The 25,080-nt window shown below is 42.1% G+C and overlaps 1 protein-coding gene across 1 annotated transcript in view; it reads right to left on the reverse strand.

The window, feature by feature from the left end:
* Positions 1-1,980: 1,980 nt before the first annotated feature.
* MGAM (maltase-glucoamylase) overlaps positions 1,981-25,080 on the reverse strand; it is a 62,103-nt gene continuing 39,003 nt past the window's right edge. Inside the window, exons 27-47 of the mRNA XM_063098774.1 lie at positions 24,769-24,937; positions 24,426-24,522; positions 23,475-23,587; positions 22,146-22,271; positions 19,971-20,099; positions 19,603-19,713; positions 19,220-19,282; positions 15,241-15,375; positions 14,700-14,787; positions 13,756-13,894; positions 12,788-12,921; positions 12,633-12,667; positions 12,423-12,539; positions 11,742-11,890; positions 11,029-11,113; positions 10,117-10,173; positions 7,260-7,384; positions 6,070-6,158; positions 4,661-4,710; positions 3,935-4,105; positions 1,981-2,058 (exon numbers count right to left, since the gene is read on the reverse strand). Of these exons, the coding sequence (XP_062954844.1) occupies positions 1,981-2,058; positions 3,935-4,105; positions 4,661-4,710; positions 6,070-6,158; positions 7,260-7,384; positions 10,117-10,173; positions 11,029-11,113; positions 11,742-11,890; positions 12,423-12,539; positions 12,633-12,667; positions 12,788-12,921; positions 13,756-13,894; positions 14,700-14,787; positions 15,241-15,375; positions 19,220-19,282; positions 19,603-19,713; positions 19,971-20,099; positions 22,146-22,271; positions 23,475-23,587; positions 24,426-24,522; positions 24,769-24,937 (2,260 nt within the window). The remainder of the gene's footprint in view (positions 2,059-3,934; positions 4,106-4,660; positions 4,711-6,069; positions 6,159-7,259; positions 7,385-10,116; positions 10,174-11,028; positions 11,114-11,741; positions 11,891-12,422; positions 12,540-12,632; positions 12,668-12,787; positions 12,922-13,755; positions 13,895-14,699; positions 14,788-15,240; positions 15,376-19,219; positions 19,283-19,602; positions 19,714-19,970; positions 20,100-22,145; positions 22,272-23,474; positions 23,588-24,425; positions 24,523-24,768; positions 24,938-25,080) is intronic.

Below are 25,080 nucleotides of genomic sequence, written 5' to 3' on the forward strand. Positions count from 1 at the left end.
ACTAGCAGAAAGCTTCTCCTTGAGCACTTTCCAGCAACCAGAGCCAACTTCTGCCAATATATCCTTGACAGCAAGATAAAATGTTTCTCAAATATCAAGTAAATCATGCTTTCATCCTCATAGCCTTCCCAAGTTGATAACAGGAGAGTCAAGAAGTTTCCCATCTCTCTGATCAGAGGATTCCCATGGGTGCTTTCCCACATTTCACTAATTGCGTAGATAGCTCAGGTCCTCATCTGAAAGCCCCTTATTTTGATAATTAGAACATTAAGCCAAATTAACAATACTGTTTATCTGTAGCCTTATGCAGGCACCCGCACATGGGTATGCGAGCAGAATGGCTCCCTCGTACACAAGGAAAGAAAAAGGCTTAGGGAAGTGGAAACATTCGTTTCAAACACACTCATTTTAACTCATTTTCAAGTAAAACTAAAAGTAAATATCGATGTTGAACATTAATATATAATTTCTTTATCCCAAATTTTAACCATTTAGTGTTTTAGCCAATAGTGTTGCAACTCCTATTTTTGTCAGAATATTTTACCAGATATGGCAATGACTATGATGATGAAAACAACAGCAATGCAAGTGCACTTTTCCACAAACCCAAATCTTAAGATAGATGCATTGCAGAGACATAAGGAAAGGAGTGGAAAATCATAAATCAGATCATTCTATCGGTGGATTACACTGATGCTGAAGAGAACCAGAAAGACCAACTCACCAGAGTCTGCTGAACAAACAGAAGCCTTAACCTCAGAGATTACCCATGATTAAAATATCACAGAATTCAAAATCTATTGCAAATTCATTTTATTTTTCTGTGGCATATAAATTGCACATTGGAACTATAGTTATATACAGAGTAGATTTACACATTTTGAAGCGTCTTACTGTGAAAATAAATTATTTTTTACATCCACATTCCTTCCTTCAGTTTTGCCTGCTTAAAAGCTCATCCTCACCCCTATTTCCATCTGCTAAGGATTTCCTCCAGCCCCTCTTCTCTCTTCCAAGTGAGTAGACTCCTTTTTCCTCCCCATGAGGCTACTATTTCTGACAATTTTCCATTATGTCCTTACTTGATCACTTGCTTTTTTTGGAGGTTTGTGAATTTATTTATTTATTTTTATCTAACACAAAATAATTATGGGAGATAGTGTAGTATTCTGATACCTATACACAACATGTAATGATCAAATCAGGGTAATTATCATATTCCTGACTTGAAGCGTTTATCATTTATTTGTGTTGGGCAAAATCCTCTCAAAATCCTCTTTCTAGCTATTTGAAAATATGGAATAAATTATTGTTAACTAAAGTCACCCCACAGTGCTATAGAACACTAGGAATTTTTCCTCTTCTTATTCTTTTGTATCCATTAATCAGCCTCTTCCTGTCCTCTCCTCTCCCTTACCCTTCCCAGACTATAGTTATGATCACTTTTATCCTCATCTTCTGTTTCCTTCAATCTTTCCTGTTAAAGAAAATCTTTCCTTTCCTTGTGTCTGCCTTTTCTTCCCCTTATGTCATGCTCTCCGTATATTGTCCCTACAACCAACTAACAGGTGTTCTTTCTGGATAGTTTCATGAGGTGTTGTTTAGCTTCAAAACCTGGAACAGTCATGGCAAGCTTTTTCTTGTGTATTTTGCAAGAGAGTGGGGTCCATTCCATGATTACACACACACACACACACACACACACACACACGTCTTCATGACATGTTATATGAGGAACCATTGATACCATACTAATCACAGAGACATTAAGGTAACTCATAGATTTTTCACACATCCCTACTGCCTGTCCCACAGGGCTAAGATTTCACCTTTAGGATTCACAGACAAAACATATAATACAATTAAGAAAATATTTTACACATAATGGGTATGAGCCAATTAGCAACACACAAAAATTTAATGAGCATGAAGTATAAGTAGCTTCAAAGTCATTCGTAGTAAGGATCTTGCTCTAAAACTTCACAGAGTGCTTCCCCATGTCAAAGAAATGAAATTATGTAGGCTGATGTCTTTGTCAGTCACATCAATGCTTAACACCTGTTGGGAATCAAAGGAAAAGTATTGGGTATCTGGTGTTCGAAATTTCCTGCAGATACAAGTTCAACAAAACATATAACCTCCTAACACTTGCACAATTTGTTGCCTGCTTGCCAGACTGCCCTCAAATTTTCAGATGAGGAGGGTGTTTCCTAAATCCTTAGAGTACAAAGACTGTTCAGTGATAGAGATGGGATGATTGGAGAATGCAATACGCAACCACTTCAGAAAAACAACTGTATGGGCAAATTAGAGAGAATGCCCTCTTTCCCGTTCTTCTGAAGTGTGGATTTTCCTTGAAGCCCTCTTTCTGTTTTCCCCTTCTCCCATTTCCTCACAGCACCCTGATGTTCACCCAGAAAGAGTCCAATATTACTTTCCACAAGGTTTTGCTGTGTGTGCAGGCATTTACTTGTGTACCAGTCCATGAACTGGTCAATGACAGAACTAGGCAGTCTTTCATAAGCTCTTGGGAGAGGTGGGGAAGTTGGTTGACAAGAAAACCACAAGCATGAGGAAACAAATAAAAAAAAAAAAATACAGAACTAAACGAAAACTTTTCAAGCCTGAAACAAAAGTTTACCTTTAGTTCTGTATTTCTTTTTTAAATTTTGTTTCTTTTTTTTTTTTTTTTTTTTTTTTTTTTTGGTAGGGTGGCTTTAGTAATCAGGAAGGATTATGAAAGAAAAATAGTTTAGGAAAAAGCAAGAAGCACACAAGGAAGAAAAGGTACCATTTGCCATCAGCATAATAGGTGTGGGGACCACTGTACTGCATGAATCCTAAGGTGCAGATTTTTCCACGTATTTAGTATGTATGAAATCAGAATGCATCTTGTAAACAACAGCCTTAGGATTATTGTGAGCCAAGCAGCACTTATAACATAATTGCTATTGTCTGTGCATGTGTAACTTCACTGCTATTATGGTTATTAAGAATGAATAGACTGCAAGTGAATAGATTCACCATTTAAGGATTATTTTAGGAAAGAACATGTAGTAAAATCAAGAAAATGCTAGGATGAAACTTGTATAAAGCCCGTTAGTGGCTTAGGAGAAAATCTCACAGACAATAGTGGAAGAATTTTTTTGAAAGGCTGAATCACCATCACCCTTGGTAGTGTGGAGGAAATATCTTAACCAATTTGTGTCAGACACTTTTCTTTTAAATAAAAATAAATAAAAGAATAAAATATTTAAATAATAAAATGATAAAAAGTTTTAATGCACATTTAAATAATAAAATAAAATATGTAATACAAATGTAAGGTTAAGGTTCTAGTAATTCTAACCCTTCTTCGCATTCAGGGTCTACTTCTTCTAAATTACTTTGATACCGAATCATTAATGTGTCTCCACCCAACATTTTCATCTGTATTGACAATTCAAATATTAAAATATTTAGATTAAACATCTAAGTTTCAGAAGCTTTCTACTAGTTTAAAATAAAAAATTTGAGTAATAGGAAAATGTTGGATCATAGTTTTATCAGCCTTTTTTCTTCCTTCATGAAAGGCGCATGAAATAATGGAGCAACACTTAACGGATGTTGTCTTATATCCGATGAAAAATGGAAGCTCCAGCTGTTTAGGAAGTTAATCTCTGAGGCAGAGGTGAACAAGTAAAGACAATGTTTCACATAGGTTTGAAGACAAGAGGACAAAATCGATAAGTAAGGATCCAGACCTTCGATTCCAAAGGAAAATAAAGCATGAATTTTCCCTTCATCTTCATACTATCTACTGCTGACAGTCTGAAAACAGGGATTCCTGAAGGGCTTTGCAGGAAAAGAGTGTCATTTGAAGGGAAACAGTCAGGCATTGCACTGGGCACATCAGGGTGGGAAATACCATTTGGACTTTCCATTGGTCACAAACCTGTGTTGTAGAGTCATAGTTGGAAGTCAGCGTCATGACCGTGCTACTCACAGAGATGCTGACACTAGTACTGGGGACACTGTCCACTCCCCAGATGTCAATGTAGCCCAGTTTCAAAGGGTTTATATCATTGATGTAATTGTTGAAAATTATATTACTCTGCATTGTATTCTGTCAAGTTGGAGATAAAACAGCAAAATTAGTTCAAATTCTTCCCAACCTCTTTTTAGGTACAAATGTAGATCATGAAGTAAGAGAACTTTGGAGTCATCATCTTGTGTCCTTGGGTAGCAAAGACCATGATTTCAGCACTCTGTCTCCTGCTCCAACTACCATTCATTTGCACTGACAAGCACTTGCAGGGTTTCTAGCATTTCTCTGAACTCTACAGGAGACAGAGTCTCAACTACAGAGAAACTTATATTCTACAGTGGGGAATTCACAAAATCTGCAGACAATTCCAAGCAACATAGAAACAAGGGCAAAATAACATAGAAACAGTCTGTCCATCTGTGAAATAGTAAGCTGAAATAAGTTACTGATGAGATGTGATAGGTTTAATCACAGAAAATTTCCCGGGAGCATAGTAAATCTCCACCTGAAGTCTGGAGAAAGGGAAGGATGTGAATTAGCAAGATGATTGCCGAAAGAATTCTAGGTAGTGTTTTCTACTCCTACAATATACAGCATTCTACTAAGACAGGAGAAGTCTATTCTCACACTCACCTGGCTGGCAGAAAAGGTGGCGAAGTAGTAGAGTCCTTTTTCATAGGTATCTGCAAACAAACGACAGATAAAATGTGACCCAGGCCTATGCTATAGAATTCTAATTGAGTGCTTGTCTTGGTTGAGAGAGTGGGAGTTATTTTTGTTTGGTTTATTTTATTTTTCTTCTTTACAGAGTTCCATTTTGTAATTTAAGTCCCCTTTGTAAAACTAATCAGGCTCTGCAACCCACTCCAGTTTATGCAAAATGTTTGAAATGAGTGGTTATAGATGCACCTGGCTGACAGTCACTCATACAGCAGTTTCCTAGCACCACTCTTAGGCTGCTTCTCTTGCTGTGGTCCACCATTCCCAACATCTTCCTAGTCATCTCAGAATTTCCAGATTCCTTTTGCTAGATGTGCACATATGTGCACATACATACGTACACACACACATACACAGGCACCAAGACTGGTATCTTGGTGGGTTTATCTTGAGAGGTATTTTGAGAGGAATTAGGCAACTTTTAAAATGTTATCTCCAGAGAACAAAGTAAACCAGGCAAAGACTTCTTTGTCCTTTAACCTTAATGTATGAAGTTCAGCATATCCCGTGAAAGGTGACTAATCAGGGGACTTGTTTCAGGTATTCTCTTTCCATGCGCTACCCTCGTGACTTCTCACTAACGTACTTGCCATTCAGTCAGGAGCCATTGTCTATCCTCTAGAACTGTCTAAGACAGTAGCTGTCCTAGATAGTAGCCACTAGCAAAATGTAACTGTTTACATTTAACTTAATTAAAATTAAATAAAATTAAAAATTCACTTTCTCAGATGCACTGGTCAAATTTCAAGTACTCAATAGCCACATATACCTAATAACCACCATATTCAACAGCAGAAGATAAAGAATATCTCCATCATTGCAGAAAGTTCTATCGGACAACAATGATGTGGAAATAGCTGATGAGACTTCAGCCCTCCTCCTGAGAGTTGACCAATTCCTGAAAACTCCTAAAGGAAAATTCCTCAAATATCCAGCGCCACTGATAGAGGCATTGCTCCTCTTATTGCGACAATAAACCATGTAATTAGGGGTTGTGTCCTTGACCATAAATCATATGAAAGTTATCTCAGCTTTATGAAACTTTTATATGAAACTTTCATATGAAATTTTTCTTATGGCTCTCACACTGCTGCCTTCCACAGTGGATTGGGACCGTTGAGGAATGGAGAGAGATTCAACCTAAGCTTCATTTATATGAGGCATAAGGATCATGTACAATATAGGTCCTACACTTAAAGTAACAAGTGACTATATTTAAAAATGCACAATTGTTTTAATATTGGAAAGGAAGAAGCAGGCCTGTAAGAGATCCAGGAACTTAGTCAATGGTGTTGACATGCATCCCAGGGAACCCTCCTCACCAATGCTTTCTCCGTCATCCCAGAAGAGCCAGCCCTCAGCAGATCCCTCATCGTCCAAGGCAACCTTGAAGCCCATGAATTTCTGGCGACTGCAGTGAGGTGGGAGAGAGGCATTAGCTAAAAACAAAGTCACAGCCACAATCAAGAGTTTTCATAAAAATATAAAGGAGCAAAAGAAATAAAACTGGGTACTGGGGATAGAAACCGGACACTGCGATCAAGAGACTCGTGAGCTAGTTCTACTTCTATCACCATCTAGTTCTGACTTCATGTCATGAATGAATGAATGAGTGAGTGAGTGAATCCAAGGGGAATTTTCCCTTAAGGCTTTTAAAGAAAGTACAAGAAAACTGGGTTCCTCCTTTCCCCTGTGTGAGGAAAACCCTGATGCTGTAATCTTTCTTCTTTCATTATCTAATTTCAAAAACATGTACAGTGAGCTCTGCTTACAAATGTCCTAAATTCTTCAGTTCCTAACTGCATCTTTGGAATCAAATGAGTAGGGGTCTAAGAATTTTAGGATTGGTACAAGACAGACATGGATTTTAGTCCCTATTCACCTCCTTACTTGCTGTGTGACTCCGAGTAGATCACTCAGCCTCTTGAAGCCTCTCTTTGCTCATCTGTGAAGTGGGGACAATAACAGTCCCTACCTCACAGAGTTAATTTTTTTCCTTTTGTTAAAGAAAAATAGATCATCTCAACATAGAAATCTCTATAATATCACAGAACAAGCATTCCCTTGATGTTAATTATTATTAATTATTACATAGACTTAGGTCTAGAATTTTAAGATCTTTTATATGAAAGATCTCAGCGTAGGTATCAGTTGTAATATGACTTAAACAATTCTTCAGCAGTAGTTTTCTTAGGAAAGAGTTATTTACAATGCAGTTAGTGTTTCAAAACTATCATGGATCACGGTTGCTCCTATGTTGATTTCCATTTCCAACGTCACGTCTTAGACCTATCATCTCACTCATTTAGATAGAAAATAATTGTTAATAATTGTTCACAGAGTGCAGAGTTTGAAAAAAAGGTTAAAATTCAAATAAGCAAGCAGACGAAAATGAGTGTTACTTAGTGAAATTGCTTTTGGGCTCGAGAGTGATGCTCATGTGCTGGTGGGCTTCATTACAAAGGGGCGAGCTAACTGGTATGTAAAGGAAAACACTAGTCCCTTCATTCACCTTAAGTGAGTGTTCAGTGCAGGCTCTTGCCAGGGCAGGATGTAGCCTCCACGGACATGAAGATTAATGTGGTCTAGAGGGGCTGGCAAGTTCTTCCACTGTTTCCTTGCATTAACATCCACACCCTGTGGGCCAGAAGAAGGTAAGAGATACAGAAGAGAACACACACCTCCCTGAATACTGCACTTTGCCAGACATCTTGTCCACCCTCTGAACTTGCTGCCTGGTCATCACCCTTGAGCACACACCTGCTACTGCCCTTTGCACAGTCACCCAGGTGCTGTGTGAAATCTTCCACTGCTGCTGCAACAACTTGCTAAGGTCCCATGCCTTTGGGGTTTCTACAGTACATACAACATGAGGTTCTAGCATGGATCATGGCCCACTCTCACTTCACAGCCTATTTCTGTGTCACCAAGCACTGCTAGAGGAGGTTCAACAACCCTTTCCCTCGCTTTTTCTTGGCTCCTTGTGCACTCCCCACAATGGCATCTCTCGACTTTCTTTTCCACCAAAAGCCCGCTGTCTCCATCTCCCCTCACTGTCCCACCCCAGCCCCACCCCCATAGATGTAATTAACACCTTTGATGCCTTCTTCACAGTAAAGATCAAAATGAGCTGACTTAGTTTGCAAACGCTTATCTCTGGCTTAACACATCTGCCTTTACGTTTGACATCTTTACCTTGCCTCATGTGAACAGAGAGAGGTGCTTTCCCACCTGAGTTATAAACCTCAGTTCCTAAGGGACTATCCTTCCACATTTTCTCAAACTAGGGCAGGTCTCTCAGTCTCCTTGCTACTGACATTTTGGGCCAGATAATTCTTCATTGTGAAGCTGTTGTGTGCTTTTTTGATATTTAGCAGCAACCTCAGTGTCCACCTACTAGATGCCGGTAGCATCTCCCTTCACCACCACCCTGCTGTGATAACGAAAGTGTCTCCACACATTGTTAAATGTCCCCTAGTAGGCAGAATCCCCCCATTTGAGAACTGCTATGTCAGAGGTAAGGAGCAGTTACTGGTGACAGTAAGTAAAGAGATGTCTATGGCTGTGTTCCAATGAGCCTTTATTTACAAAAAATGGTGACAGCCAGATTTGGCTGTGGGCCATAGTTTGCCAACCCGTGCTCCAAAACAAAGAACAGGCATCCAAAACTTGTGAAGACTAACAGAGGAGACACTACTTCATTATTCCCAACTGCAGAATCTTCATTTTAACTAAATATTTTCTAAATGGCTTGTCGAATGGCCATCAACTTTTGGCTTCCCACATGACTTCGTTTATCTTTTCTTCCTCAACTAAAATTATCTTCTGTTTAAAAGCCAGGTATAAAATTAGCCATGTCAGAGAACTTTTCTTTGTTAGCCCTCACTTACACTTCACTTCCTTTCACGTGGTTTATATAATTATTTACATACATCTGTTAGTGTTTATGACAAGAAAGCATTAGCTCCGGATCGCATGACGAACTCCACCAGGAAACTTTTCCGATGTTGTGACACAGAGAGCTCTCAGCAAGGTGGTTTGCACCTGGGCCAGGTGGGGCAGAGTGGGACAGTGAGGTGCCCCCAAGGGTGCAAAGTTGAAGGAGGCCCACACTCTCAAGGTCAGGCAAATGCAGGGTCAGGCTTAAAATGGGGAGCCTCCTTAATGTGTGCCTTGGGCACCTCACTCACTTCACCCTAGTCCAGGCTCTGCTCCAGGGGGCCTCAACATACTAGATAATGATTGTTAGTGAGTGGGACATCAACATGCAAGCTCAGGACAAAGGCTGGGCTCACTTAAAGAAAGCTGCTGCTCCCTCCCAGGGAAGTCCTGGCTGCAAAGCATGTAGCAGAGTCTTCATGTGTTACCACCCTAAGGATGGATCCAGCCTTGCAACAAAAAAGGGGAGTTGGGGGTACTCAGGCTCCCTAGGACAGAAAAAAGGTAGGAACAAAGCTTCCACTGTCCTTGCCCAGTTTCCATCTAACCCCATCGCAGTGCCCCAGGACCAAAGGGGCTGGCACTACTCTGCTTCTCGTCTTCCTGCCACTGTCCCTCTGCTGTATTTCCCGTCCTCTGCTTTGTTCTCCAAAAGTCAGAAGATGAGATCTGGTTAGAGGATGAGGAGACACCCCCCAACCTTTGATTGTTCCCAAGAATCAAACTCTGATTAGTCTATGTCCCTGCAAGAGAATACCACCCTGAAGCTGCTCTGGAAGACCCTGTTTTCCCAGCTGAGTCTCTGTGGTTCCCACTAGCCCAGAAACTACATGACAGCGAGCTCTTCCTCAGTCCCTCATTTCTAAATGCATTGGCACTGCTTAGACTCACCAGGGTTGGGCCCATACCTTTGTGTGCATTTTATACACTCACTGCCTAATCGCCTTGCTTACCTTAAGTAATTTTATGTAGCAACTCTTCTTTGAGAATCTATGCTACAGAAGGACACATTTAATAAAAAAAAAACAGAGTTAAAGGCCTCTATACTTATAAACTTCCAGAAAGGAAAGGATAGAAACAAACACTCTAGTTTACAGCACGATCTCAAGTGTTTACTAGTGTCTGCCTTTGCACACCACTGTGAATAGTGGCGGTTTATCAGGAAAGATGAAAACTGATACATAAGGAACACCCAGGAAAAGCCAGGCATTCAGTGAGAGGCTTTATGTGTTATTACACAGTAATTCTGTCAGGGAAGTGGTCTGACCCTTTTTGGAGATGAGAAAACTGAGGCTACAAGGTTTAAAGTGACTTGTCCACGACCACGCACTGAGTAGATTACGGAGCCAGCAGGTGAGCTGAAGTCTGTCAGATCTGAAGTCCTGCACCATACCATTTCCCAGGCTGTATAAACATTCAGAAAAACTTACCGTGTAGTAGTCATACCAGCGGGCATTAGGGAAATAAGCAGTGACGGTTTCAGCATTCTGAAAGTAAACACAAATGAGGGGTAGTGTTGGGCACTGTCACCAAGAGCAGAGCAGCCAAAGTGCACAGGAAAGGGGTTAAAGCAATAGCCATAGCCTTGGACCCACTCCTCTCAGAGGACATCCATGCTGGAGAAGCCTTCCTTCCCTTCCCCCTTTTCAAACAGGGGAGATTTGCCCACCCATGCCAAGTGGTTTCCATAAAGCCCTTTGAGATCCAGGACTTTGGAAAAAAAATCTGATTTGCTTATAGAGTTACCCCATATCCTCTCTAAAGAGACAAGCAATCAAGGTTGGGTCTGGGATAGAAGAAAACTTTGTAAATACAGTAAGATTTGGGGATGGTGCAATTAGCTGATATTTTAATCAGAAGCCTAATCATCCACAGAGGAAGTAAAGAAATGGCTTTTGCTGCCTGGCCAACCTCTTATAGAGCAAGGGAAGGGCTAGCCAGAGCAACAAGATCCATACAGTGCTGCAAGTAATTCTCCTGCAAAGTTTTGTTTTAATGGTGGTAAAGGATTGTTGTAAATTCTTTACACTGCTGCTTCCACCTGACTCTGTACTCCTCATTTTAGTTAATGGGGAAATAATTGTATCTTCAAATATATGATAAGGTTGTTTGGTTTTTTTCCTTGATTGTCCTATGAACCAGAATTGTTAGGCTGATTTTAAATATGAGGGGTCTGAGGCCCAGAATACCCAAGTGAAAGACATCAGCTCAGAAGGACAGAAAGAGACAGAAGTGGAATAAAAAGCCACATCTCAGGACTCGCCCAGACCGGCCTCTTCTCCTCGCCCTGTACACCAGCCTCACAGCTGGGATCCTCCCCCATCAGAGGCCTCCACACTCACGGGCTCCAGGACAGGGCTGACCAGGAAGGCTGGGCCCAGCAGGAACTGATCGTCTATGTCCCAGGTCACCTGGTCTGACACAAACCTGGAAAAGGAAATGAAGGTGCCACAATCAGAGCCCCAACAGGGCCCCAGCCTAAGGCTCTGAAGAAACTCCCCAAATTCATATCCAAGTCAGAAATCCAGTTGCATCCTATGCCATCCTTTACTCTTTGCCTACATCTAGCTCAGTCAGGAACAGACAGCCCCCACTTTCTACATGTGATGCTCTTTACACTTCAGAAATGGTTGGATTTAGATACGTTCTCTCCTACAAGATAGTTCTACATTTCTTAACTGTGGCAAATTTTAAATGCAAGAACAGCCCACATCCCTCAATCTCCCCCTGGAATACCTTCCTTTGTGACCTGAGCTCATTTTGGTCTGGGTCCACATAACCAAACATTACAAAACATAGGCAGGCTTTTGCACCGTCGAATTAGAAAGAAATGATTCTGTGCTATGTCGTATCTTTTCAAATTTTTTTTTCATTCCATAAACAGCCCTTCCTCAATGACCTATGGCATGTATAACACTGTTGCTAAAAGGAATAATACAATATCATCTGTGCTGTGGAGCTTATGACAAAGAGCAAGCATGTCTTTATGTTGGAATCAACTGCCACCTGTAGAAGGAAATATCCATCAGTCATCAGGATCCCGCTAGCCACTCACTCATGGAGAAGAGGCCGCACAACGGTGATGCCCTCCGTGTGGGCCCTGTGCATCAAGGCGTAGAGATACGGCAACAGGGTGTATCTGGTTTGCAGGACACTTTTGGAAATATTAACAAAGGTATCATTCCAGGATACAGGGTCTTGTCTCTAAAAGAGAAAAAGAGGAGTCTTCAGAGCTCACCTTAGGGGATCTAGGGGACTTAAGGAAGTCACTGAAACCTTACTCCAAATGAAGATCACACATAGCTAAGCTAAAGATAATTATAGATTGGACTCAGAGAATATTCTCTTTTTTTGTTTGTTTTTTTTGTTTTTTGGTGGCTGGCCGGTAAGGACATCTGAACCCTTGCCCTTGGTGTTACCCTCACCACACTTGAACCGTGTGAGCTAACCAGCCAGCCTTTCAGAGAATATTCCTAATTGACTGGAAAAGGTTACTGAAGCTCTCCCAGGACAGCTGAAAATTTTTCCCCATGAGACAATATTTTTGGGGTATGTTTGATATGATTCTGCCTAAACAAAAAGAATAATCTATACTGAGGAATAGGTTCATCGAGACAGAAGGGTTGAATGATTTCGAAGATGTTCCCAGAAAATGCAGACTGCCTTAACTGCAGCTCACAGATGGAGGCTGCATTTCGAGTGGCACAAAACACCTGTGGTAGGGGCGACATCCTACCTTGTTCCCCTCGCCGTTGTGGTTCCTCGAGAAGGGGTAAAATGCCCCCAGCTGCATCCAGCGAGCACACATCTCATATTCAGCATCTTGAAAGAAGCCACAGATATCTGCTCCTGTCTGAGACAAGAGGGAAGAAAATGAGTCTGTTGATGACTTTCAAAAGATACTGCCATCTTCTTGATGATTAAGAGGGACCCATAGGTCACTTACATAGGATATGCCAAAGAGGCTGAACTCCATCATGCCTGCAAGGAAGACCACAGCTGTGTCAGACGACTGCCTACACCCTGCCTCCACCTCCCTCCTTCACCAGGGACCCTGACTCCTTCCCCCCAGCAGAGGCCGCTGCAAAAAAGCCCACACACCAATGATGGATTTCTTCAGCTGGTCCCATGCAGCTGTGTTGTCTCCCAGCCAGTGTCCTGCCCAGCGGCCAGAAGAGGGGAATGTGGAGCGACTGATGATGATTCCTCGCTGTCCTGTCACTTCCTGCACAGCTCTGGTTGGAGGGGAACGAGGAGATGAGTTGAGGAAATGCCATAGAGCGTTTCCTCCAGAGCACCGGGGCCCAGGGCATGGTGGCAGAATCTTTGCTGCATGATTAGAGGGGACATGGAAATCTGAGCTATAATGAGGCCCCCTTGACTGATCCCAGACGATGGAGATAATAATGGCCATGCCTTTTCACAGTGTTTTACAAAGAACTTTGCCGTGTACTAAACTCACTGGATTGCCCCCAAAAGTAAGTCATCACTAAATCTTGCTATTGATTTACCCAATACTTGGTATTCTATATTTCGGGAGGAAGAGGGTGAATTTCTTTGTAAGATTTTGCTTAGGCTAATTCACAGTATTCACTGAGTTTACAAAATGGGACTGTGCGAATTCAGTAGAACATCTGCTGACTATCCAACAAGAACAACCCCCATCCCCTGCCAAAAAAAAAAAAAAAAAATCCCAGTAGAGATGATTCGCTTCTAAAATAAAGGAGAGAGATGCGCAGTCCTGTTCCCTTTTCCTCTTGTAACTAAAGCTGTCATAGCACCAGCTGCACTGGCTAATAATTACTGGTGTCTTCACGTGTGTCTCCCTGCTTGGACTATTAGTCTCTCACTGGCGGGACCACTCCTTATTTAAATCTGTCCTCTTGATTAAGATCACAGGGCCTGACTCCAGTGAGTGTTTTTTTCATAAGTAAGAATTGCTACATAGTTGTACAAATTAAAATATTCTTAGTCCTTAGAACAGGGAAGGAAAGGGAGAGCAGGGCAGCTGTCAGTCACTGGCTGTCCCTGCAGGTCATGCCAACTGCAGAAGGGAGGCAGCAACTCACTCGTATGTGGGTCTGGTCTGGGACCACCCGTACAGGCTGTGCACATCATAGTGCCGCACCGGGGTGCCATCCGGCAGGATCTGCTGGCTCTCCATGCACAGGGTCTTGCTGCTCAGGCCATCGCTTCTGGACTCCAGATCTGAGAAGAAAGATCTAGCAACATGAAAACCAGCCCTGATCCTGTTTGCTCTTGACCTCTCTTCAAGGGATTGGACTCTGAATCTTAAGACCGACTTGAGCCCTGCATGGACCCCTTTCCTCCTTCCCAGGGGCATGGGAATATGCTCGACTCTGAGCCGCAATGGTGCCTGCAGGTATCTTCAACATCAAGTTTGTTGTAGAAAGCAGAGGCCAGAGAAAGAACGCCCAGTTTTTGAACACTTAGTACATGACACGCTCATATCTAGGCTTTTAATGTGCAAATTGTTTCATGTGATTCTTATAATTCTATGAAGAAGATATCATTATCTGCCTTTTACCGTTTAGAAAACTGAAATTTGGAAACATCAAGTAATCTGTGGAAGGGCACACAACTCACAGAGATAATAATTTCTGGAGCCGAGATATGAACACAAGTATAACTCCAAAGTTCATCAACTCCATGATAATGGGAAGTTGCTACTTTCCACCCATTGGTGATCCAACAAATTCCTGCAGAGGAATTAACACGAGCCTGAAGAACTGGGAAATCTAGCTGTGAGAATCCTTTGGAGACATTACCACTGTGAAGTGCTTTCTGGACAAATTTGAGAAATTCGCCCAATGGGTCCAGTAACTTGCACACACACACTGGATAAAGTGCTTTTGTGTCCGGCCCCCAATAAGCCACAGCACCAGTGAGGACGTGCCCTGAGCTGTCAGGACAAACCCTTGGCCTCTAGTCTCTTGCAGTGGTCAACTTCCTAGCCATGGCTCTGCCAGTAGAGGTGGCCAAGGGTCCTTACGTGGCATGTAGGGAGGATGATTCAGAGAGGCATTCCTGCAGCCTGGAGGAACCGCCCCATTCACAAAGTTTGCCGGCTCATTCATATCCTAGAAATAACAAACACAGACGTAGAGTACTTAGTAAGAAAATTACATCCTGTCAATTCAGAGACAAGCAAGTAGTGAGTAGATCATTCTACCAGTCCAGGAAGGCTCATTCAATCCTGTTGAGAAGTGGCTAGAAAGATAATTAATCCTACAGAATGACTGACCTGAGGGTTAAAGAAAAAAAAGTCTCCCTCAGGGTGTGAGTCAAGCAAAGTTCCAAGGAGTTCCTGGTTATCGCTTCGGAGGTTTTATTGTGGGAACTTCAGGCGGGTACGAGGTATGAGTGTTATCAGGGTTGCTCCACTCCCAATCAGAGGAAGTACAGTCTGATATGACCAAAGTCTTACTTGGGTGATTATTATCCTCTTGACTGAAGGTCAGTGATAAATTGCTTAGACACACAAAAGATCGACACGCACCTGTCCATGCACACACATATACACACATACTTACAATCCACATGCCATCAAACTTCAAGCTCTTCTCTGGATTCTCCGGATTGGTGTACATTTCTTCCATCTCCCTCTTCCACCATGTGACAGTTGAATTACGGAAAAAGTCTGGGAAGGCCGCATAAGCTCGGTATTGCTATAAAAATTAAATACAATTCATTTGTCTCAAACAAATATATTAGACAGCAATGGGCCCTTACTGAGAACTTAACTCATTCAAAGGCTTGTACTACATGGTGATAGATTGTCTGAACAGAGCCTAAATAATGTTCTTGGCTTATTAGAAAAACATTGAGTGCAAAGAAGAGAAATTAGTGCAAATTACACACCTCAGCAGTTGGAAAACATCCATAGACTGTTTTCTTCTTGGTATCAACTTGGATGGTAACAATTAACATCCTGAACTCACTATCTCTCGTGCTGGATGTCCAGCCCCCACCTCTGTCCTGCCATCTCCTAAGCACCCCTCAAAGACAAGGACTGCTCTTGGAAGGGCAGACATCAGATGCACTGTAAGACATTGGGAAGAAACAGCAGTGATCCTCCCGTGTCAATCCCACTGGAAAATGGGGACGAGGAGTAAGATTACATTTCACCATATTTGACTGGCATGCATCTGTGTTTTCTATGGTTTCAGAATCCCATGAAAGCTGCAGTTGTGTGTAATGAAAATTGGGAGTACGTAAAGAGTACGCTTCAACCTCCCTTGCTCTTTATCTTCCCTCAAATAATAAAAGCAATGTCTTTATTTTAAAATATAACTTCTTAATTGTATTGTAAACGTTTTGAGAGCAAGAGCCTTGTTTTCTGTTCTTTTCATTGATCTTTATATTCCCCACAATGCTCAGCTTAGAACCTAACATAAAATAAATATTCAGTTTTTCACTGTGGATTCACACCCCTTAGCATCAGCAAAGATCCATAAATTTCCACATACTCCTTTCTACTTGTCACAGAAAGTTATGGTCCTTTGGGTGTCTTGGTATATACCCTTTTCTATGTTCATCACTGGTTTTTAGAGTCGAAGAGCTAAATAATGCTGGTTGTGAGGGCAGGGAGAAAAACAGAAAGAGGACTTGGTCTAGAGGACTCCAGCTCTTAAACACAACAGACAAAAGTCAAGTAGGAACCTATACATCTAGGTAAAAGGCAACAAAGGAACACAAAGAAGAAAGCAGAAACGGATCAGCATACATGGGCCTGGTCACAGAAAAGAGAGGGCACTGAACTGCATCACCGAGAATCTTGACAGGAGGCATGCCAGGGATGTTTGTTGTTAGAAAATGGAGGAAGAAACCATGGAACCAGGAGAAGAGAACTTTTCACTGAAAACAGAGAGCTCCAGCTCAGACAGGGTTAGAAACAATGGATGGGGTGAGTGGATGGAGGATTGGAACACATAGTCAATATTAGCCACATCTGAGTCAGAATTGTATCCCATGTGGGATACAAGTGGGAACTTTGGCCAAGCCTGAGTTACTAACCCCACTAAATGCTGCTCTGATGATCCTTACCCATGTGATGAAAATGTTCTACCCTTTTCCAAGGTGCCAGTGCTGCCTCACTCCTTCCTGTATTAAACTTTTGTCTCACTGCTTCTTCCTTCGCCTCCCCTGATCTTCAACCACTGGACATCTGGCCCCAGGATGCAATTCCTGAACCCCACTCCAGACTTACTGAATTAAATCTCTGAGCTTTGGACTTAGAAATCTGTTTTCCATAGGCTTCTTGGCTGTTTCTCTTTTTGTTTTATGCTACCCTCAGCGAGGCCTGACCTGGACATCAGTAGCCTCATCCCCACCAGTCACATCAAATGGATCTTACTAATATAAAGAGTTATAATTATTCAGTCTACCTAGAATTTCTTATGAGTTGCATAATAGATTTTGAGATCCCTTAATGAAGTGCTTCTCATCAGGAGCACAATTGGTATTTGAGGCAAAAGAATTCTTTGTGGAGAATACCCCGCAATTATAGTTATGGGTATCCCAGGTCTCTGCCCACTAAATGCCACTTGGTGCTCCCCAGGGTGATAAGCAACGCACTGATTTCTGAACACTCTCAAGATGGCAGTTCTGCCCCTAATGGCTGATGAGCTGTGGACTCATAAGGTAGTAGGCAACCCCTTGATTGCTGAAGTGGCCCCTCTACCAGCATAAAGATTAAAAAGTCAGGTCCACAACCCTGAAATTCTGTGGCTTGGCTAGTCCCTGTGTTCATGCCAGCTGCCTGGATCACTAATCTTCAAGTGATCCTCTGTCAGAAGTGACAGAGAGAACAGGAAGCCAGGTCCTCTCCATTGAATCCTTATCAGATGATAGTAGATAGATAGATAGATGGATAAACAGATAGACAGACAGACAGACAGACAGAGAGATAGACAGACAGACAGACAAATAGATATACCTGTTCAGTAGTAAATGGAAAACAACCTTAAACAGACTCTGACTCATTCTTATCAGTCTTTGAAACCTTTCCCAGCTGGCTTCTGGTTTTTCTAGTGCATGTACTGCTAGAAAATAAAGATACACAGCCCAGTGCAATAGCTAAGCAGCCTGGTCCCAATCGTGCATATATCTCACTTTGCATCTAGAGTACTATTGTTGCCAACTGGATCTGGGATCCAGGATGTCCGAGACTAACTCCAGGCAACTGCATCACTGGCTTGCAAGGCTGTCTATTATGACTACACTATCAGAGCTGTTCCAGTCCTGGGCCCTGTATCTCCAGACTATGCCAGTTCTGTCTGTTATCTGTCTTCCCCTCTAGGACTACCATTTTCCCTGAAAACCAGCTTATCTGGATAAGGCATAAATATTTGGCTTAACTCCCACCAGTCACATTGCTGGTGACCAGATTCTTTCTTCTGTACTACTACAGAATCCCTACATTACATGTAAAAAGCTCACCACGGGGGTCTTTGCCCCTGTGCTTCTGAGTGGCTGATACCTGAATTCACAACTGCTATGCTTTGTTTGAACAATACTGATATTTACAATTAATACTTGATCCTGATAGAGTTTTTAGACACTGTAACTTGACATACCTTGCTGACCACACAGAGGCCAGCTTCTTTGTTTCCTCAACCCTTGGCCCTGGGAAATAAGCCTTTTCCTTGTGTTCCTAACTCATCTATGGAGGTCGCATAGGTTACATGTGCCCTGCTACAATTCCTGTCCAGAAAGACTAGTCATTGTTGAAGAAGAGCTAAAGCAGGTAAGGCAGGGTACGTGCTCTCCAGGACAGTCCCTGCCCCAACCAGAGAACCCTGCTCGTAGGTATTACTGATGACAAAGCACGCAGGCTGCATCAGTTCACTGGGCACATATCTTGGCCAGAGAATGGGGCTGAAGGTTTCCTGGACCAGTAAGGAACCATGCATTCATTCAAGCAACAAATGCTTAGTGAATTTGGGAAAAATTCAGGTCCAGAAGTATGGTTTACCTGGATCCGTTACAAGCAAGAAACTGTTCCCAGGAGAGAGCAAGTTTTAACACAAGGCTGGAAATTGAGAGGTAAAAGCAAAGTTGAGAAACCCAAGGAATGACCAAATCACTAAAGTCAAGGGCTGGAAATTCTCTTTAAATGGGATATCCAAGGCATTGCCACCAACAGTAATGAGTATACTAATTAAGAAAAAAGATAGTACTTCTTGGAGGTATCATGAAGTGGAAACTCATAGGCCTTTGGAATCTGACATCCTTGGACTTGAAATCACCACTCTGTCACCTAAAATCACGGACAAGTAATTTGAGCTCTCTGAGCCTTAAATCCCAAGGAAAATAATACTGATGTCCCAGCTGGGAGTAAAATATTACACTAAATTAATTGGCACATAGACTGACACTGAGAACACATTTACTAAGTGTCTCTCCCTTGCCATGCCCATGTCCATGGTATATGCATGTCCAATATCTTGGGTATGGCTGCCCCTTCCAAGCAATCCTGGCTTCACCCAACATCCACCAAGAGCCCTTTACCTCCACTTGACTGTCCCAGTCTAGAGAATTGTTAACAAAAACATCAGGGTAATCAGGCCAGACCTGTGGAGAGAAAAACATTCAACAGCAGTGCACTAGACAATTTATTTCCCTTATATGGTATTTCCTCAGAAACTATAAACCATCGTCTTAGGAGTGACAATACTTTGATTCTCGTGTATGACTGATCTAGAGAAAAGTGAGTTCTGCAATTCATGTCTTTAAAAAAGCCCTTAACTGTATCGTCAAATATTGATTGAGAAAATGAGAACTTCTCATCTCAGAACCCAAAAGGAAGAAGCCAAAAAACAACGTGCATAAACACACCAGCAGTGGGGCCCACCCCCAAGCTGGGGATTAGTGGATCACCAGTTAGATCATACCTTTCCCCAGACAATGTCTTCACTATCTGGGTATCTGATGAAGACATCCTCCTCCAGACCCCGAGTGAAGGGAGGATAGGGCTGTGTCTCATTGCCAGAAATGGCTGGATCCTGAAATCAAAGCACAAGGCAGGTGGGAAAACCAAAACCAGAGAAGGACGAAGCACAGAAAAATGAACTCCTCAAGAGGGAATTTTCTAGCTTCCACCTGATCAGTAGAGTTCCTGTGAATCTTGGGAAATACACTTCTCTTACTGCACTTCAATCTCTCTGCTTGTAAGATGGAAAGACAGTAGAGTAGAAGGCTTTCTCCACCAAAGCCCATTCATTTTCCCAAACAGACTCCAGACATTCACATAAGGACTAACCAGAATGAGGATGACCCGCATCCCATCGGCCTTCAAGCGATCGATCAGAGCTGGAAGTCCAGCAAACTCGGGGCTAAGAGTGAAATCCATCTGCCGCTCCATGTAGTCGATGTCTGAGTACTGCACATCCTGGGGGGACACAGGAAACTGAGAAGATGCTGGTCGTGCAAGTCCGGGTCCCACAGGAGAACAGCCCTGTACCACCCGATGGTGAATTTCAGATGGCTTCTTTCTGACTCTTTTAAATCCCAGCTTGGTGATTTGTTAAGTATGAATCCTGGGAAATTCACTTAGTTTTTCAAATTTTCAGCCATAAAATAGGGGGAAAAAAAACCCAACTAAGTCAGCAGAAAATAGAATGATAATACTATCTGGCAGGGCTGTTGTGAAGATAAATAAAAATACCAGATGAGAAAGTGATTTGAAACAGAGCGTTATAAGGAGTGACTGTGGTTACCTCCCCCAAGAGGCTGCCCCTGGTATCACTGGTTCATGTTCAGAGAAAATAATGTTAACTATCCAGTACCAATGCAACATGGGCAGTAAATCTACTACAAAACAAAACAAAACAAAACAAAACAAAAACCTGCGATTGCTTCAGAATATCCAATGTTGAGGGTAATAAGACACAGTTTTCTTAGTAAGAATAGGCACTATTCACAATAGCCAAGATACAGAATCAAACTAAGTGTTCATTAACAGATGAGCAGATGAAGAAAATGTGGCTTATATACACAGTGGAATACTACTCAGCCATAAAAAAGGAATGAAGTCCTGTCGTTCACAGCAAGATGGATGAGCTTGGAGGACATTATGGTAAGTGAAGTAAGCCAGAAACAGAAAGAGAAATACTGCATGTTCTCACTTCTATGTGGAAGCCAAGAAAGTTGATCACATAGAAGTAAAGAGCAGAATGGGGGTTACCAGAGGCTGGCAAGGGAGAGTGGATAGTGAGAGGTTGGTTAATGATACAAAAGTGCAGCTACATAGGAGAAATAATATCATAATATCTAGTGTTCTACAGCACTGTAGGGTGACTATAATTAACAACAATTTATTGTTTAGTTTCAGTTAGCTAGAACAGAGTACTTTGAATATTCCCAGCACAAAGAAATGATAAATACTTGAGGTGATGAGGAAAAAAATCAGTGTTTGCCAGGGTTTCAGGAGAGGAAGGAGAGACGAGAGATGAATAGGTATAGCACAGAGGATTTTTAGGGCAGTGGAACTATTCCGTATGAAACTGCCATGGTGAATACATGACATTATGCGTTTGGCAAAGCCCATAGAACTGTACAACACAAAGAGGGAACCCTAATGTAAAACCGAGTTAATAACAATATAGCAATATTAGTTCATAATTGTAACAAACATATCACACTAATGTAACATGTTAATAAAATCAGAAACTGGGTTATGTGTTGAGGAGGGAGGGGGTGTGGGAACTATCTGTAAAAAAATAGTAAGTAAATATAAATATTAATTTTTTTAAAAGAATGAAATATCTCATGATGCACTTTCCATTAGTGGAACAATTATAAACACCAGAAAAGTAAGTCAAATGAAATTAAATATGTAAGTGGTTCACAGGATCAATTCTTTGATTATTAGAATCCACTTGTTTTCAGTGAAGGGTAGAGTTGGTTCCTATATGTGTTTCCTCTGGAAACAAGTCCCAGGATCCCTACATTCAACCAGTGATTAGCTCCAAGCTGATGGAACACTGTGCTGCAGAACCAGTGAAGTGTTGGAACTGAAATCAAATCTGCAAGTAACATGGTTGAACTGAATTTGGGTTAACTTTTTTAAATTAAACAAAACTACTGTTAAAGGGCTCTTTTATTCTTATGGAACCAAGGATTTTTTGACTAAATGATTTGAAGTCATCTGAAAGAAATGCAAAGAAGCATGATATAGCAGAAAGCATTGGAGTTAGTCCTCTTTCCTCCTCCTTTGGCAAATCACTGTGTCTCCTTTGGGCTACCATCTCTCTAAGATGGGGATAAGGACCCACACCTGCATCACTGTGTTGGGGTGGGCTCAGTGGGATATTGTATGAGAAAACACTTCATATCTTTATAGGGCCCACAAAAATCAGACACACAAATCCAGACACAGAGACACCTGGGCTAGCAATGAGGTCCCAGAGCCAGTACACCACAACTGAGAACGCACATAAGGGATCTGGTGGGCCACCATCTCATCGTATAAGCTGGCAATCACAGTGTCATTCTGGTATCCATAGCGACACAGCTGGAACCCCAAGGCCCAATAAGGTACCATCACAGGACGACCAATCACCTAGAAAATAGGCAGAAATACTAGTCTTCAAACAAACAAACAAACTGAATTGAAGTTGTACATGAAGTAATAAGACTATTTTTCCATGCCCCAAGCTAGACAATCAACAAATTCAAATACACAAACTGAGGGGATGCAGAGCCACAGGGATACCTTAGAGAAAGGATACCAGACTTGAGCTCCTTTCTAGGAATTCTGGATTATCCATTTTACTTTGATTCCTAGAGGTGGGCTAGCTTATTGGTCAAGAGCACAGAATCCAGAGGCAAAATGCCTAGGTTAGCATCCAGGCTCCAGTCCCTGCTATAAGTGTGATCTTGGGCAAAAGTTAAATAGCCTTTTTGGGTTTCAGTTTCTTCACCTGTGAATTGGGTGTAGTAGTATCTGCCTCACTGTTTTTGTGAGGGTTGAATTAGTTAATATATGTAAAGTGCTCTGACATACAACAAGTAATAAATAAGTGACACACAGTAAGTTTCTATAAGTGATGCTGCTGCCACAACTACCACCACCATCACCACCACCACCATCACCATCACCACCACCATCACCATCACTACTACCAACACCACCATCACCACCACCATCACCACCACCATCACCACCACCATCATCATCATCACCATCACCAACATCACCATCATCACCAAAACCACAACAATCACCACCATCACCGTCACCACCACCACCACGACCAACACCATCACCACCATCACCACCACCATCACCACCATCACCATCATCACCACCATCACCACCATCACCACCATCGCCACCATTGCCACCACCACAATCACCACAGCCATCACCACTATCACCACTACCATTGCCATCACCACGACTACCATCACCGCCACCACCACCACCATCACCATCACCACCACCACCATCATCACCATGACCATCACCACCACCACCACCATCACCACTGCTACCACCACCATCACCGTCATCACCACCACCACCATTGCCACCACAATCACCACCACCACCACCACTTATACCACTACTTGCAATACTTATAGAGGCTATGAATTTAGTGATTATTAGAATGTATTTATTTCTCCTTATTCTATAAACTTTCTGTCTATGAGTAATACCAAGAATTTTAGCTAATACCTGAGAGTTATACTAATGAATGTGGGTTTTCACACACAGAATGTGCTGTATAAAAACTTGATAATCCATTGAATTCTCCCCTACCTCAGTGTACTGCTGAGTGACAAGCTCTGGAGTTGGCCCCAAGAACACATAAAAGTCCAGAATTCCTCCTGTGGTGCGGTATGTCAAGGCAGGCAGGGGCTGGAATGTCACATCTGAAAATATAGGAAAATGTCAACCAAGCTGGAAGCGTTCAAGGTGAGGAATTACCCTGAATTTCCTACTATCTCCCTATTGTAGAGTACTAAGAGCAGGTATTTGGTACTATACCCACACAGAATTAAAGAAGATAGTGAAAGTCTGTAGGGTCCCATCCTGGATTTTATTTTCCCTTTGATGTGCTTTATTATCTTATTATGTTTTGTCATTCTATTCTTCTAAAATTATTATTATAACTGCTATCTAAGGATAGTTTAAGACTCATAAGAAGTTGCAAAAATAGTAGTGAAAGTTCCTGTGTATACTTAACCCAGTTTCCTCAATGATAGTTTCTTATATAACCACTGTACTTTGTCAAAACCAGGCAACTGACATCCCAGGCAACTGACATCAGTACACTACTACTAACTCAGGTATGATACATATTTCACCAATTTTTAATACATGTTTTTCCCCATATCCCTTATTTTCCACTCCTTTTCTATCTATATACCATACAGATTTTCTTCACAACCTCAAACTCCAAGAGTGACTGCTCTGATCCATAGATTCACCACCAATTCAAATTATGTAGATGGCTCCCACTAACTGACCTCCAGGATATTTTAGACTTACTTGATTTTAATGTGATTTTTGCCAAAATCAGAGTTGGGTTAAATCTTGTTATCACATGTCACTGGACTAAAATAAACAGAAGTATACCCAGAAAGGGGAGGGAACACTACCCATAGATGATAATTTTGACTTCGGGAGGCAGCTAGATCAAACATCTTCTGAAGTCACTCAAGAATGATTGGTGGACAAAAATAAGAGTAGATGCTGGCACCATCTTACCCATGGCATTGCTGTTCAGCAGGAGCACTCCGTGGGCACTGCCATCCTCCTCCAGTGCCATGTAGTAGGGGTGGACACCATAGCAATTCTTCTTGTACTAGAGAGTCAAGGAGGAGAAGCAGTAGGAGGTTAAAAGACATTGTGGCTGAGAAAGAAACTCAAATGATCACTGAGATGGATCTAGTCTTCCCCATGAAATAGGTTAGACACGTGGAAACAACGGAGCCTGAGAACTGGCTCGCTTGTGTAAAAGCAGAAGGTGACAATCCACGTTGAGTCCAGGAAGATCAAGCACAAAGTGGACACAGTGTGGGTGGACAGCGGCAGAGACAGGGATCCTTACCCCAGGGGGTTGGTCTCGGGAAAACATCCCCCATGTGTGCCAGTTTAAATCTCTCCTAAAGGCTGTGTGCTCAGTTTCCCCAAAACCATAGAGGTATCCAGAGGGAAGGCGGGTGGAGATGCGGATGAACATGTCATTGAAGGTGAAGCCAAGCAGCTGAGAGTCCCAGCTGCAACACACAAAGGTAGATTTAGAAGAAAAAAAAATGGGCTTTTCTTTTGGCTTCAAGCAGCTGACTTTTCAAGGACAACAGAACCCTGGATTTTCTCCCCACCAGTCAGAATCTGCTCATTTCCCCCATAACTCTGTCTG

This window comes from Cynocephalus volans, chromosome 6, assembly GCF_027409185.1.
Source record: "Cynocephalus volans isolate mCynVol1 chromosome 6, mCynVol1.pri, whole genome shotgun sequence".
Classification (NCBI taxonomy): domain Eukaryota; kingdom Metazoa; phylum Chordata; class Mammalia; order Dermoptera; family Cynocephalidae; genus Cynocephalus; species Cynocephalus volans.